This window comes from Bufo bufo, chromosome 3 (assembly GCF_905171765.1).
Source record: "Bufo bufo chromosome 3, aBufBuf1.1, whole genome shotgun sequence".
In the NCBI taxonomy this organism is placed as follows: Eukaryota; Metazoa; Chordata; class Amphibia; order Anura; family Bufonidae; genus Bufo; species Bufo bufo.
In genome coordinates this window covers 432,978,899-432,995,949 of record NC_053391.1, presented here as the reverse complement: position 1 = coordinate 432,995,949, position 17,051 = coordinate 432,978,899, and the positions used below count along the sequence as shown (strand labels likewise).

The 17,051-nt window shown below is 42.0% G+C and overlaps 1 protein-coding gene across 1 annotated transcript in view; it reads right to left on the bottom strand.

The window, feature by feature from the left end:
* DMD (dystrophin) overlaps positions 1-17,051 on the bottom strand; it is a 3,443,536-nt gene that overhangs the window by 73,650 nt on the left and 3,352,835 nt on the right. Inside the window, 1 exon segment of the mRNA XM_040424996.1 lies at positions 11,935-12,092. Coding sequence (XP_040280930.1) covers positions 11,935-12,092 — 158 coding nt within the window.

The window sequence follows — 17,051 nt, the reverse complement described above, 5'->3', positions numbered from 1 at the left end:
GGACAAAACTGAACAGAACGCAATGCTCCAAAATGCATTCTGTTCCCAGACTGGAGAGCAAACCGCAACATGTTGTATTTTGCTTTCCGACCTGGGAAAAAACGGATCCGTCATGACACCCAATGCAAGTCGATGGGTTTCTCTGACACAATAGAAAACGGATCCGTCCTCCATGGACTTGGTTGTATTATCAGTAATGGAAGCGTTTTTGCTGAACCCTGCCGGATCCAGTAAAAACGCTGGTGTGAAAGTAGCCTTACAAGGCATTGCTGCTAACTTAATTACTTTTCATGTATTACCATTGACTCGTGCAGCAGAACACCTTGTGGTTTTTAGAGCAGGTTGCTTTTTTGCATTATTGATGGTAGTTTAGTTGCACGATTTCCCGTAGACTTCATTCAGTGCAACAAAAATACAGTACAAAGTGAAAGTAAGTAAAAGGCAGCATAGAAGCGGAGCTCTGCTCTTAGTATGAGCCGCACACTCTACCAGCATTGGGCATGCTCTTGCTTGCTTGTTCACTGGAGCTGAGCAAATGTGTAAAATAAGGTGACGGATAACTAAAGCAAGACTAGCTGAAATCATCAAAAGTCATTGAGAGCAAATGTTCCACAAATCGACAGTATATTTCCGTGTCCGCGCGGTGCTACGTGCTCAGGCTAGCTAACCATACGTGCAGTAGAGTACAGAACAGTATGGAATGGAATTCATATTCTGTGACTGTACGGGAAAAAATCTCATCAATGCTGGCTAGCTCAACTCCCTATGCAGGGTACGAAATCTATAAAGCGGGCACTGCCACTGCAGCCGGGTAACCTTAAAGTAATTGTTCCTTCCAAAGAGCAGAGGTTTGCCTTCAGCTTTTCATTTCCCTGCGGGCAAACACCTAGCTGAAAAATCTGCTGCCTACATTTGCTTTTGAAAACTGGTCACATTCGTTTGTTCTGCCAAACAAACAGGGCAGATAGACCCAGAGTGAAGTGGAAGCAGAGGTAGAGCGGTTTTGATGACATTTACAGCGCTGTTTTGCAAAGAGTTGGGGGTGAGCAGAGAGCATTACTGTTCTCCAAGGGCTAACATGATCTGTCAAGGGACCACGCAATATGCCAGACAAACAGGAGCTTTTCTCATTCCGCTGCACTATACAATACTGCAATCAGCATGTTCCGGATTGTCCTATATTCCCAGAAGGAAAATAAAGAGAGGCTGCTTTCCGCTTTTCATTATTTATCCTTATAAATAGACGTAGGGGGAAAAAAATGCACATAAAAATCAATGCTTGACAGTTTCTTTCCATCTTATTGTTCCCTTTAGTCAGCCAGGAGTATTTCACAGAAAAGGCAAGATAGTGCCAATAAGCCAGCACAAATGTGAGGGTGTGGAGAGATACAGGAAACTGCTATTTCCAGGATTTTAATACTGATGACCTATCTTCTGGATGGGCCATCAATATCAGATCGGCGGGGGTCCGACACCTGCTCCCCCACCGATCAGCTGGTTGATGAAAAGGCCAGTGCTGCCTTCCCTTCTCCGTTTACCTGCTCGATGTCGACATTACATCGGTGAGCAGGTGTAACTACAAGAAGCTGTCCCATTCACTCGTTCCTGCACACTTTAATAGGAAGCAGACGTCCCAGTGAAGTGAATAGCACGGCTTCTTGTAGTTACACCGACATTGAGCAGGTAAACAATGAAGGGAGTGCAGCCTTCTCTTCATACATCTGATCGGCAGGGGTGCCCGGCTGTCAGACCCACACCAATCTGACATTGATGACCTATCCTGAGGATAGGTCATCAATATTAAAATCCCAGAAAAAACCTTTAAAAAACGTCTACACACATATATGCCCACACCTCATTTTAAAATACTGGTGATGACTTATGCATAATGGCCGTTCTTGGATACTGCAGCTCAGTTCCCACACACTTGAATAGAAGCATCAGCTGAAGTACCAAGAATGGCCTCTGCACGGCGCTGTGGTGTTACGGCACAGTACATTTCTGGAACTGCAGCTCCGCTGACAGCTACTGGGTGTCAAACCCCTACTGATCTGATATTGATTACTTATCTTACAGGTCATCAATAAATCTGTGCCAGAAAACCCCTTTAAGTAGCATCGCTAGATAGCCATGTTTTATCATAAGAAATGCTGATAATTCATAAACAGTTGTATATCAGAAGCATAGGTATGAGGATGTGCGATTTAGAGATTCACTCTACACATTTATACTATTCATGCTATACACTTCTTTTTCCCCCCTCCCCTGAATCAGCACTCCTCCCCATGTGGATCAGGTGCTTTTTAATTAGCAGAAGTCTGCAAAGGGTCTATAAATTCCTACCACATCTCAGTTGGAGTTCCTGAGAGGCTGTGAACAGGTGAGCCATTTGCACCAGTTCACATGCGGCGCTGGACGGCGGCCGTCTTTGCTTCTATGCCGTGCTGGTGGAGTGATGGGACCCGGGGCCCATGCGGCCCCACTGTACAGTGGGGCTGCTATGCGGCTGCCGGATCCCGTTGCCTGCTGGAGCGATGTGGAGGCGTGGTGGTCGCCGCACGGCTCTGCGCCATGGTTAGAGTAGGTTCCCACTTAAACAAGAGGCATCCTTGTCGCGGTAAGTGGGCCTATGCGCTTTGATCAAACTGTATACTAATTGTCTCTTTATAGTGCACAGCAAATGATTGATAGCATCGCTAGATAGCCATGTTTTATCATAAGAAATGCTGATAATTGAAAACAGTTGTATATCAGAAGCATAGGTATGAGGATGTGCGATTTAGAGATTCACTCTACACATTTATATTATAGAAAACCCCTTTAATACAGGAAAAGGCTCTTTACAGTACCCAAGACGTAGTAATGGAAAATGCAGCATTTAAAAAAAGGGCTAGATGCTTATGCAATAGCAAATGGCATTGATGGTTATAATTGATCTAAAAAGTAAAGGACATCAGATTTGTACCCATGACACTGGCTGACCTGTTACATGTGCGCTCGGGTGCTGAAGGCATCTGTGTTGGTCCCATGTTCATGTGTGTCCGTACCGCTGAGAGAAATTATGTTTTATTATATGAAAATGAGCCTCTAGGAGCAACAAGGGCGGTCCTGTTACACCTAGAGGCTCTGCTCTTAATACAAAGGCCATGCCCCTGCCACTTTGATTGACCAGAACAGGCAGTGTAAATGTCATCTCACCTGCCTGGCCCTGTCAATCAAGAAAACGGAGCCTCCAAGTGTAACAGCAACGCCCCCATTGCTCCTAGAGGCTTATTTTGATATATACAAAAACTCTTTTCTCAGCAATGCGGGCACATATGACCATGAGACCAACACAGATGCCTTCAGCTGCCAAGAACACATGTAACAGGTCAGCCAGTGTCATGGGTACAAATCTGCTGACAGATGTCCTTTAATCTTGTATAATTGATCTGAGAGAGGCTGAAGCCGTCCTTTTTGTAAACCTACGGAACTAAGTAAGATACTGATTAAATTATACAGAATAACGCACACATAGTAAATTGTAGGTTGGATGTAAAAAATAAAGTGCGTTGTTAACCACACTGTAACAAATTATCCTCAATCTATGCAACTAGCACAGCATGTATGGCCCACACAAAGCCCAAGGAAGTGGCCCGCCATGGAATTGGCTTTAATCAGTGCTACATCCCATCCAATTACTAAAATAATTTGTAGCAGATGAGGGTTTCCGATATGGACGACAGCTCTAAATAATCAGGCAAAGCAGCTTTCGGCTTATAAATAAAACATGCAGTAACTGCAGGCCGCACACATGGACTTCCACACGTTGCTATTTTCTGAGCTTGATTTTGATGCTTCCTATGTGCATAACAATCCAGTGCTTACTCCAGATGTTTGACTGGGGCGAGATTACAATAAAGCGGGATTTATCTGCCTGTAAATTACACATGGCGTTTGTGCTGTGTCAGCAGGAATGCCCTGGTCAGGACATAAATGCAGTACCAAGTAGTTAACACTTCTGCAAAACATATGGTAACGTATGTAACCTATAGCAGAGCTACTACAATGTCACCACCTCATATCTAAACCTTGATTTATAGTTAGAATGGGAACTATGCACCTTAGAAGGGAAGCTTGTCATGCGGTCATCTGGGTCTCATTTGTATGGGGTCTGCACGATTTTCTTTTACATATCAGTTACTCCAAAAACATACTGGTAGGTCAGCTTGCATAAAACTGGTTGCTTCCCTTGGTGATAACAGTTGACTGCTGGGCAGAGATCGGACTACATCATTTCTAAAAGAGTAAAAATACTCTTACCATTTTTGAGGAGTATTTTTAGCCGAGGAAGAGTATGAAAGTTGAAGTAATTCAAATAAATAATATGTAAGGCCTCATTCATATCTCCATTAGGAGATCCAGCAGACTGTTCTGGAACAGAGCAGTCTGCCGGATCCTCTACTTCACCTCCCCACTGACTACAATCAGGTCCGGCGGTGATCTGGCTGCTTTCCGGGATAGGCATCTGACATCTGCTTTCCGGGATAGGCATCGGACATCTGCTGCTGGGGGTCCCAGTTGCTGAATTACCAGTGGTTAGCCAATTACCAGCAAGTCCTCATGTAGAGAAGAGGCGTTCCACACTCAAGGGTTGAAAAGGATACGTATTCCAACCATTTCTACACTTAGGCTACTCTCACACTCGCGTTTTGGCTTTCTGTTTGTGAGATCCGTCATGGGCTCTCACAAGCGGTCCAAAACGGATCAGTTTTGCCCTAATGCATTCTGAATGGAAAAGGATCGGCTCAGAATGCTTCAGTTCAGTCTCTATTCCGCTTTGGAGACGGACACCAAAACACTGCCTGCAGCATTCTGCTGGCAGTCCTATGAAACTGAGTCAATCTGACACAATAGAAAACGGATCCGTCCTCCCTTGACTTTCAATGGTGTTCAAGACGGATCTGTCTTGGCTATGTTACAGATAATACTAACAAATCCGTTCTGAACGGATGCAGACGGTTTTATTATCTGAACGTATCCATATAAAACGCAGAATTTTGAAATTTTAGTACACCACAATATTCATATGAGTTCCAAGTAGATCAACAGGTACTCAGCAAGGGAAGCATTTAATGCAGGAACATATAAAATAATCCACTTGACTTTAGTAGTCAGAAGCTACAAAACAATCATGAACGTCTCAGACAGATTTGGCAAACTCATCATGAGCTTAGATTTAGCTGGCCCAACACAGCATGAAATATGTGGTAAGTGATTTTCTGTAATCTCTAGTACTATCTACTAAAGGCAGAAAGGGAACTTCTACTAAAAGTGTAAATTTTCCCAATTATTTTCCATTATATTGCTTCCACTGAGCTGCATGCCATTAGTGCAAATCTGCAGGATACAGACGCAATAAAGACATTTAACAGCAAATATCGCAACTCCAGTCCAAATGACTACCTCCTATGCCAAAGCTTGTTTTTATAAACTCATGTTTTAGGTTGTTTACTATGCAAGTCAGCTAATAATAAACCCATGAATACTAAGAAAGTAGCCATGTCTTTGTGACATAAGGACCAAGGAGCGGTGAGTGCAGGAAGAGCGTGCTGGATCTGTAAGTGGCAGTGTCACCCAGAGCAGGAGAGGCAAGTTCTTTTATTTTATGTCTGTCTGATCTAAAGTCTGATGGGAGTCTGATCTGAGCTCTGATGAGGAATGGGGGTCTGATCCAAGGTCTGATGAGGAATGGGGGTCTGATCCAAGGTCTGATGAGGAATGGAGGTCTGATCTGAGCTCTGATGAGGAATGGGGGTCTGATCCAAGGTCTGATGAGGAATGGAGGTCTGATCTGAGCTCTGATGAGGAATGGGGGTCTGATCCAAGGTCTGATGAGGAATGGGGGTCTGATCCAAGGTCTGATGAGGAATGGAGGTCTGATCTGAGCTCTGATGAGGAATGGGGGTCTGATCCAAGGTCTGATGAGGAATGGAGGTCTGAGCTGAGGTCCAATGAAATATATATTTTTCTAATTTTCCTCCTCTAAAACCTAGATGAGTCCTATGGTCAAGTGCATCTTATGGTGGTGGAAATATTGTAGTCTATTAAAATTATATAGAGAAATAGAAAGCTTTTTTAAAAAACAAATATGCTTTCAGAATATTCACAATTTTTATTCTGTCCAATGAGGGGATTTAAAAACCATATAAATGTAATGACCTATGGAAAAAATAAAAACATATATTTAAAAGCAAAAAACTGAAGTGAGGAAATAAAACAATTTTCAATCCATAAACTGTTTTCTTAAAGGGCAATCTGTAAAATAAGAAAAAGAATATTCCACTTCATTCAGTGAATTAGAAGAAAAGGGGGTTAGTAGAAGATCAGTCCATTCGGCAGCAGAAACATTAGGAAAGGCTTCATTGGGAAACCTGACAGCATATTTATGTATCTGGGAATGGGATGTCAGTGGTAAACATGCAATCTATATTACAAGTGACAATGTACAATGAGAAGGCCACGTTTAATGAAGTCTCATACCGCAATCTCTTTCGTTGGAGCCTAGAGGAAAACTGGAGACCTGCTGCAGTGTATAGGGTCGGTTCACAAACTGATCTGCTTGTAATGCTCTCCCCTAATGGGAAATTGAAACCGCTCAGGATGGTTTACTAATAGAAAACATTGTCTCCATCAATGAAAACTAAAGAAAACTACATAATGTCCAGTGACAGGTCTCCTAAAGGGGGAGATGAGAGGAGTTTCTTTTCAAGCAGATTTATCTTGCCTTTATGTTTCCAATTGTACTTGTTATTCACTTAGGCTGTTTTTTTTTTTAAATGCCTGTGCTTTGAATTTGCCAACATTGCAATAGAACATCTCTACATAAAAAATAAAAAAAAGTTAGTTAAATGTACATTAATTAAATTTAATTACCGGTATCTTCATTTACTTGGCCATTTTTAGGGCCCAAAAGAAGCCAGAAATTTACGGCATGTCAGAGGTGGCGTAGATTTCTGTTAAGGTGCACGGACTCGCAGAGAATGCGCCTCGTCAAAAATTAGAGGCACCCTCTGGCAGCGCAGGGGATATTAGAAAGCGCTGGTGCCGATAAATCTACCCCATAGTGCCTTTTGCGTTACATGCAACTCTGATTCCATCATGGAAACTGATGTATTCAATAAGGAAACCTCACCTTCGCATTTGTATTTTACTGCCGCAGCTCTGCGAGAAAAGCACTTTACGAATATATATGCAAGCAAACATTTACTCTGAGTGGCAAATCTGATGGGAAGAAGGGTTTCGGATAAAGCAATGCTGTTATTACAGTTATTACTTCTCACCCAATTACACTTTAGTAAACTGAGGCACGGTGAGATAAAATAGCTTGCCCTGGGTCACTGGTAAAAATTGAGTCTGTATTATATTCCCAAGATGATAGAGATTTTGTTTTGCAGCGCATTGTGAGCACACAACTGGTATTCCCTTCCGTTAGGACACAATGCTAGAACGCTAGTCGGTATCTCAGAGCACTGTGTGTTACGAAGCTTCAGTGTGAGGTCTGTCAGCATATCTCAACCCACGCAAGGCACAGGAATTATTGTACACAGAATAGTTAATGTAGGAGAAAGAAAATGATGGCTGTTCACCTGCTGCACTAATCCAGTGGCGCTGAATACACAGAATAATAAAGTAATATGTGTGCAAGCTATTGAATCAAGAGAATATGCACTGCTAATACAGTATTACAACACAAACCCTTACCAAGGGTTACCAATCTAGAGGAACCACAAAACAGTCATTATGGACAATTGCAAGGACCATGTATGAAAGTTCTGGCACTTATAGGGCTCATTCAGACGGCTGTATGCGTTTTGCGGTCCGCAAATTGCAAATCCGCGAAACACGGATACCGGCCCGTGTGCGTTACGCAATCTGCGGACCGCACATGGCCGTCACTCTTATAGAAAATGCCTATTCTTGTCCGCAATTGTGGACAAGAATAGGACACGTTCTATAATTTTCTGCGAAGCTGCGGAATGAAACCACGGATGCGGACAGCATACGGTATGCTGTCCACATCTTTTGCGGCGCTATTAAAATGACTGGGTCCGCACCCGTTCTGCAAAAATGCGGAAAGGGTGCCGAACAAAACATACGGCCGTCTGAATGAGCCCATAAAGTAGGGTGCAAAGATCAAATGAACATATCTCATCTAAGCAGGCTTACTGGATGCAAAGCAGAAATCACTGTTCACATACATAATCCAGAACATCTCTTTCCTTGAAAATGTAGAGAAAATGACTGGGCACACCTAAGGATATTTAGTTACTAATGTTTATTAGATAAAAGGACAAATAGTATAATGTAGTTGATAATATCAGATATATACTTGCGACAGTAAAATTATGTAACGTGTGTATATTGGGCAACACTTCATATAATATTCTATATATTTGTGGTTGACGTGTGCATTAATCACTATAAATAGCGGTACAGCCTGTGACCAATAGCTCCACTCCAAATACAAATAAATAGATAGGGTTAATGCATAAAAGACAAACTTGCATAAAAGCAACAATATATATCAATTAAAGTACAGTATAATATAGGCAGAAATAGTCTAGATAAAAGTGTTGGTCTTGATAAGAATATAAGCCGCGAACCTAGGATAAAATATAATATAATATAGTATGATACACTAAAATATGGACTGAAATATAGAAGTTCACTGTCCTGGAAAGGTCATGAGAGTCCAGGTAGAGCAAATGTCAGTTGGGTATAACAAAACTAGCCCTGATAGGGCAAAGGTACAGTTTAGGCTACTTTCACACTAGCGTTCGGGGCTCCGCTTGTGAGTTCCGTTTGAAGGCTCTCACAAGCGGCCCCGAACGGATCCGTCCAGCCCTAATGCATTCTGAATGGATGCGGATCCGCTCAGAATGCATCAGTTTGGCACCGTTTGTCCTCTGCTCCGCTCAGCAGGCGGACACCTGAACGCAGCTTGCAGCGTTCAGGTGTCCGCCTGGCCGTGCGGAGGCAAACGGATCCGTCCAGACTTACAATGTAAGTCAATGGGGACGGATCCGTTTGAAGTTGACACAGTATGGCTCAATTTTCAAACGGATCCGTCTCCCATTGACTTTCAATGTAAAGTCAAAACGGATCCGTTTGCATCATCATGAACAAAAAAAAAAAAAAAAATGTTATTTTTTTTTTTTTTGTTCATGGTAATGCAAACGGATCCGTTCTGAACGGATCTAAGCGTTTGCATTATAGGTGCGGATCCGTCTGGGCACATACCAGACGGATCCGACCTAAACGCAGGTGTGAAAGTAGCCTTATCGTGAATGATATCTTACTCCGTAACTGACTCGGCCGCGTCCCGCTTTCAGTCAGAAAAGAATCCAGCAGTGAGATGGTAAATAGGTTTAGGAACAGTCTTACCGGTGTTGGAGGTTCCTCACGTATAGAAGGAGCCTCTGCTGGCTATCGGAACTTTGCTCCCGGTTTTTCGGTGTAATTAGGTAGAACCCACAGTAGGTGTTTTGGGTCACCTGTTAGTTGTAAGCTTGCTGCACGCGGTCTCGCTTGTTTCAATGCGGTTGCGATGTCACAGCTCCGGGTAAAAGTTTCAGACCAGCTTTTTAAAACGGTGCGGTCTTGTTCCTGAATAGGATCAGTGTAGTGCACTCACACGAAGTAGAACTTGGGGGGTGACCCAAAACACCTACTGTGGGTTCTACCTAATTACACCGAAAAACCGGGAGCAAAGTTCCGATAGCCTTCTATACGTGAGGAACCTCCAACACCGGTAAGACTGTTCCTAAACCTATTTACCATCTCACTGCTGGATTCTTTTCTGACTGAAAGCGGGACGCCGCCGAGTCAGTTACGGAGTAAGATATCATTCACGATAAACTGTACCTTTGCCCTATCAGGGCTAGTTTTGTTATACCCAACTGACATTTGCTCTACCTGGACTCTCATGACCTTTCCAGGACAGTGAACTTCTATATTTCAGTCCATATTTTAGTGTATCATACTATATTATATTTTATCCTAGGTTCGCGGCTTATATTCTTATCAAGACCAACACTTTTATCTAGACTATTTCTGCCTATATTATACTGTACTTTAATTGATATATATTGTTGCTTTTATGCAAGTTTGTCTTTTATGCATTAACCCTATCTATTTATTTGTATTTGGAGTGGAGCTATTGGTCACAGGCTGTACCGCTATTTATAGTGATTAATGCGCACGTCAACCACAAATATATAGAATATTATATGAAGTGTTGCCCAATATACACACGTTACATAATTTTACTGTCGCAAGTATATATCTGATATTATCAACTACATTATACTATTTGTCCTTTTATCTAATAAACATTAGTAACTAAATATCCTTAGGTGTGCCCAGTCATTTTCTCTATATTTTACTCTCTTTTAACAGCGGGGTGACGCTGTAAGACTGAGAGCACCCTTTTGGTGTGTCTACCACCCTGTGCATCCGACTAATATATTTTATCTGCTTTCCTTGAAAATGGTTTCTTTTTCTGGTTGGGAGGTACTAATAGTACATAAGATTACGGCTACTTCAGCAACAGTGACACAAATGGGGTCTGACTGCTGAGAATGGGGGTCCCTTGAGTGAATGGAGTGACTGTCAAACATGTGGCTACTTCTCCACTTTACTCTATGCTGGGAACATTATTTGGCAATCTTTGGTAGTCTCACAGAAGTTACTACAGCATCAGTGCGCATGTTTGACCACCACTCTATTCTCACGATCAGAAAGGGTTCAGTAGTCTGCCCCCCACGATCTAATACATATCCCTGAAACTGTGGATAAGTCCTAAGTCGGTATGGTGGCACAACTCCCTTAAAATCCTAATATCGGGGTTTCTTAAACTATATTACATACATGTCCTTTTCAGAAAAATGTTTATATATATATATATATATATATATATATATATATTATATATACACACACACACACACACACACACACACACACACACGTTCTTTTGTCTGCAGTTACTATGAGAAGGACTGAAGGTAAGAGGAATATTAGAGTGAATATGAAGAAAACTGTTCATTTAGATATGCTGTTAGAGGAATGGTCTACTGCTGCACATTATTATTACACAAAAAGGAATTATACAGGATAAGGTAGAGAATAAAACCTTCTTATATTGTGTTTGCAAGTTGTATTTCTTCCAAGAAAACCTTGAAATTATTCACATGAAAACTCCCAACATATACCCCTAATCAAGGCAGTGCAGTTCTACAAATACTCTTTAGTCATCAAAAACAAATCTTTAAATCCCTGTTATCTTTAAGGAGCTTACGTGTTTTGGAAGCCTGCTGTTTTTGAGCTATGTTTATTAAGTAGAGAGAAAAATTACACAAAAAGCCAAAAGGAAAAAAAAAAGAATAACAATGTGCCAAGATAGAGATTAGTGACTAAACCCGTAAAAGAACAGTGTGCCATGAGCATGACCGTGTCCGTATTGTGGTCCGGAAACCGTGGATCTGAAAAATACGGATACCTTCTGTGTACAAACTGCATTCGTCTCACTCCAATAACTAGAACGGACTATTCTTGTCAGCAATACACACAAGAATAGGACATGTTCTAAAATTCTATTGGGCACAGATGCAAAATATAGTCATGTGCATGAGGCCTTACTGGGAAGGACAAACCCACATGACAAAAGCCTGAAATGGGGAGCAGGTTGCAAACTGCACAACAGGGAGTCTGGTATTGATTAGAACAATGAAAATTGCAGAATGAAACTTAGCGCAACTTTCTTGTACTCATAAGTATTTTTTTTTCCATGTCAAAGGTGTCATATATATATATATATATATATATATATATAATCACACACACAAATATACATACATACTCACTTGGAGAAAAAGGCAAGAAAACACTTACATATTGATAACAGCTCCTAACACTGGGCTCTATGTTACTTCCACCAAAAGAGGCCACTTCACCCAGCTGCCTTGGAATCTGAATAGCATCATGAAGGAGAAGACCCAGTCTTCGCTGGTCACAAAATCCAGTAGAGCTTGCAACTTGCTTGAAAAGATCTGAAAATTGAATGGTGTCATTGTAAGATATATGCAGTAAGACTAATGTCACTCGATAGACTGAAACGGTCCTTTACACAACTGTTATTATTGCGATGCTAATGGAATAGTATTATCTTCTCGTTCAAGATTCTGTTCTTGACTAGTAAATGTGAAACTAAATGAAGATAATAAATCCCAAAATAGTTTGGCTAACTGATCCTTGCTTCATCTCTTTGAACGTATTTGCTTGAATTTTCTAGATCTGCCCTTCAACATGGCAATCTCTACCAGGTACATAGGTCCCATAAGGTTACACAGTAAACCACCCAAGGACCCCCCCCCCCCTTCCCCCAAGATAACTACTTTAGCAAAGAAGTCTGCTGTATGCAATGCTTAGGGTCATTATGATACCTCCAAGGAAGTCTTTAATTAACAAATATTATAAACACTGGTCCACAAGCTATAAAACTGAGGCATGCTGTGTTGCACTGCAATTTCATAAACCTAAATTCCCCCTGATGGACCTAAATACTTTAACATATTGTTCACCTTCAAGCTCCAAAAGGAAACAGGTTAAACAGAGCAATGAGGAAACCATCCCTTGTTCACCATGAGAAAACATGTTCGTTTTCTTGATGGCCTCTATAAAATACTGCTTGCAATGTGAAAACATTTTACAAAAGAACTTCACTGATCAGCCATTTAAGAGGTCCACGTTGGCCTTCTAACTGTAGAAGTTTGTATGGCTTACACATTGACAGGTTGTATGGTACCTATTGACCCAAAGTCAAAAAGACAAAAAAGGAGCTTTTGCTTTATGTCGTCTCACACAACATTGGCCGAATAAATAAAAGTTGCCTAGCCGGTAGTCAAAGGTCAGCTTTGTAGTATTTATTGGAAACAGGTGAGAAGAGCACGACTATTTCAGATCATTCAGGGCTGAAATAAATGGGGTGACTGCCCTCTGATTCCACCACCTCATACCCACCATTTACAGATCTTGATTACACCCAGCTATAGCACTGTTGTATTTTAGTTTCTATGGCGCAAAATTATATGGTCAAAGTAGAACATATCTTGTAGACATCTAGTGACAGAGATCCAAACCTGAATGTGACAGTCTAGACCCGTGTAAGCAGAGCATCTATGTCCATCATTGTGCTAGAAAGGGATTTCAGATGTATTACAGCACTGTGTGACCATCATGATGTAATAGATTATTTTTTAATTACTACATGGTCTACATAAACATTGGTTAGAGATTATCCGTTAATAAAATTAGGAGGCTTGCAGAAATGAGGCTCAACCCTATACACTGCAATAAGGCTGAACTGCAATTTCAGACAAACCATGGACAAGGGTGGTGCTGTTCCTGGAAAAAAGCTGTGATTTTTCGTGAAATTTGCACAAATTAGTGACTAATACATTTACTTAGTACTATGACATTTGTATCTGTATATCTCCAGATAAAAGCCTACATCTTTTTTTTTATATTTCCAGGTAAAAAATGTTTACGTGCTTGTTGATGGCCATACATTATTTCCTAGTTGCCCAAAGCAAGGCAAAATTAGCCCTGTGTAAAACATTTCTTACCCTGTTTCTTAAATGGCAAGCCTGTTTAATAAATAAGTACTTTCCACTACGCAAAATTTCCAATAAGATTTCAGAGCAAGCCACAAGCATGACACAGACAAATGATTGTGCCTCTATGTGCTGCCATTTTATCACCCTCTGGAGGCTGTTTCCAGCTCCCTCCATTAACACCATGTTGTTTTGGTGCTTTTCTGTCCTAAAGCCTCAGCAGGTTTTCAAGTTCAGCACTTTTGATTTACCGATTTGTTTACAACTTGGAATTTGTCTGGGCATAAATGAATGTGAAAAATGATACTGAAACATACATATTACATTTGTAATTATTATCAATATTGTCCACAACTCTGGAAACTTTCCCAGATTCTCCAGAACATCTTTTAAAGTCATAAAAAAACCAATGCTGTGATACAGCCATATAATAGCCAAAGCCAAAGGGTTACCATAACTTGTGGTCACTAGTGACCAATAACATACATTCAGTCTGTAATACTCAGGGTGCACCTGGAAGTCTATATAGCCTGTGGTCGCTAGTCATTATAAAGAAAAAACAGCTACAAATGACATTTTGACACGTTACAGGTACACGTAAAAATATCAACAGCTAGTCGTCTCAAATCTTGTTGGAAACAAAGAGTCTAGCATATTTAAAGAGGACCTTTCACCTTGAAAAACATTGTGAGCTAAGTATCATGACATATACAGCGGCGCCCAGGGATCTCACTGCACTTACTATTATCCCTGGGCGCCGCTCCGTTCTCCCGTTCTCCCCTCCGGTATCTTTACTCACTAAGTTATAGTAGGCGGAGTCTGCCCTTGTCCTGTGGGCGTCTCCTTCTCCTAGGCTGCAGCGCTGGCCAATCGCAGCGCACAGCTCACAGCCTGGGAGAAAAAAAACTCCCAGGCTGTGAGCTGTGCGCTGCGATTGGCCAGCGCTGCAGCCTAGGAGAAGGAGACGCCCACAGGACAAGGGCAGACACCGCCTACTATAACTTACAGAGCGAAGATACCGGAGGGCATAACGGGAGAACCGAGCGACGCCCGGGGATAATAGTAAGTGCAGTGAGATCCCCGGGCGCCGCTCTCCATGTCAGCATACTTACTTCACAATGTTTTTCCAGGTGAAAGGTCCTCTTTAAATCCAACACGTCCAACCCTTCCTTCCCAACAGCAGATATTTGAAAACCCCCATACACATTTAGTTAGCGGACCAATCTCTTAGAAATCAGCCGCTTTAGTCAACTTTCTGCTAATGTGGAATCATATGGGTGGAGTCCAGGAACTCAAACCACCAACATAGGGCATTGTAAATCACTGGGTGATAAGTGTGTTTTATGTAGAGCTCTGTTCACTTGGGTGATAGATCGAGTTGGGCAGGCTACAGTCTTTGAAGGCAATGTATATTACTGCTTAAAGTTAGGCTACTTTCACACTAGCGTTTTGGCTTTCCGTTTGTGAGATCAGTCATGGGCTCTCACAAGCGGTCCAAAACGGAGCAGTTTTGCCCTAATGCATTCTGAATGGAAAAGGATCCGCTCAGAATGCATCAGTTTGCCTCTGTTCAGTCACTATTCCGCTCTGGAGGCGGACACCAAAACGCTGCCTGCAGCATTTGCTGTCCGCCTAACGAAGCGGAGCCAAACGGATCCGTCCTGACACACAATGTGAGTCAATGGGGACAGATCCGTTTTCTCTGACACAATCTGGCACAATAGAAAACGGATCCGTCCCCCATTGACTTTCAATGGTGTTCAAGACAGATCAGTCATGCCTATAGAAAAAAGAATACAACTGGATCCGTTCATGACGGATGCATGCGGTTGTATTATTGTAACGGAAACGTTTTTGCAGATCCATGATGAATTCGCAAAAAACACTACTGTGAAAGTAGCCTTACCAGTATCTAAATTTATTGCCTTACACCACCCAAAACATGAAGAGGCTGGCCTTGCATATAATTGTTGGTGGATGAAAGAGGTGACAAGAAACTGCTTATCCCTATGTCCTACTGTAAATACATTTACCCTTTGATTTATGTATTGATTTTGCAATGATGTTCCTGTCTTTCCCTTTAATTGGTACTATTATATTGTATATCTGTTATTTCCCTGTAGAAACAAAGAAAAATGCCCAGGGGAGGCAAAACATCAACCTCCAGGTCACTATGCATATTACTGCAGTCTGAAAATTCCTTAAAGAGCATCCGTCAGTGTGATCAACTGTATGAAACCAGGAATAGTGCCTAGTAGGGTTGATCAAGATTATTAAAATGATATACTGATAAAAGAAGTGATATCTCAGTTTTTATTTCTATGAAAATAAGTTTGAGCACCAAGGGGCTGGCCGGCACCCTTGGAGCACTGCTTCTGTAACACCTGTGCTGTGCACACTCCACCTCACCTTGATTGACAGACAAGATGTCTAGCCCTGTCAATCAATGGGATGGGGGAGTGCGCAGATCACGAGAGTGTTATGAAAGCAGTGCTCCAAGGTCTCCGTCGACCCCTTGATACTCAAGCTTGCTCATTTACATAATAAAACTGAGATATGCAGCAGTTGAACATACATACAAAAGAAAGGTGTTGTTTTAATCAGCATGATCAACCCTACCAGGCAGTATGCCTGGTTTAATAGGGTTGATCATAATAACAGATGCTCTTTAATGGCTGGATAAACCTTAAAGGGACTTACTACGTGCATTTAAATAAAAGTCTAGAGTTTATTGGAGAATCAATTAACACATACTATATGCAGATATTTACCCTTTCCCTGCGCAACACATGAAATTCTAATTCAACTATAGCAATAAGCATGCTTAGTTAAACACCTGACTAGATCTCAGCCTCTTAGACTAGTTTGACTACTAGACTGTTCACACTAGGGTTGTTGCGGGTATCGAAATTTCGATACCCAATCGATACTTTTGTCCCGGTATCTATACGATACCGGGATTTCCATTCTTTCGATACTGGGCTGCGCTGCTGCGCAGTCTAGTATCTCTGAACATGAGCGCGATGCTGTCAGCGCGCTCATGTTCTCTCAGCAGCACAGGGGAGCAGGAAGCTGTCTCTCCCTCCCAACTGTGCTGCCGCTGCCACCATTGAGGAGAGAGGGGCGGGCGCACTGTGCCACCAATGATACGACTTTTCCTGGGTCCGGACTTTAAGTAGCAGGCTACACAGAGCGGCGCCCAGAGATGTCCCAGCACTTACTATTATTCCTGGGCGCTGTCCAATCGCAGCTCAGCGAGAAGGAACGCCCACTAGAGAAGCTGATGTCTCCTTCCCATTGCTCCGATAGTAATTAGCATATGGAGCAGGAGACAGTAATGGGGCACAGCAGGCGAACGGAGCGGCGCCCAGGAATAATAGTAAGTGCTGGGACATC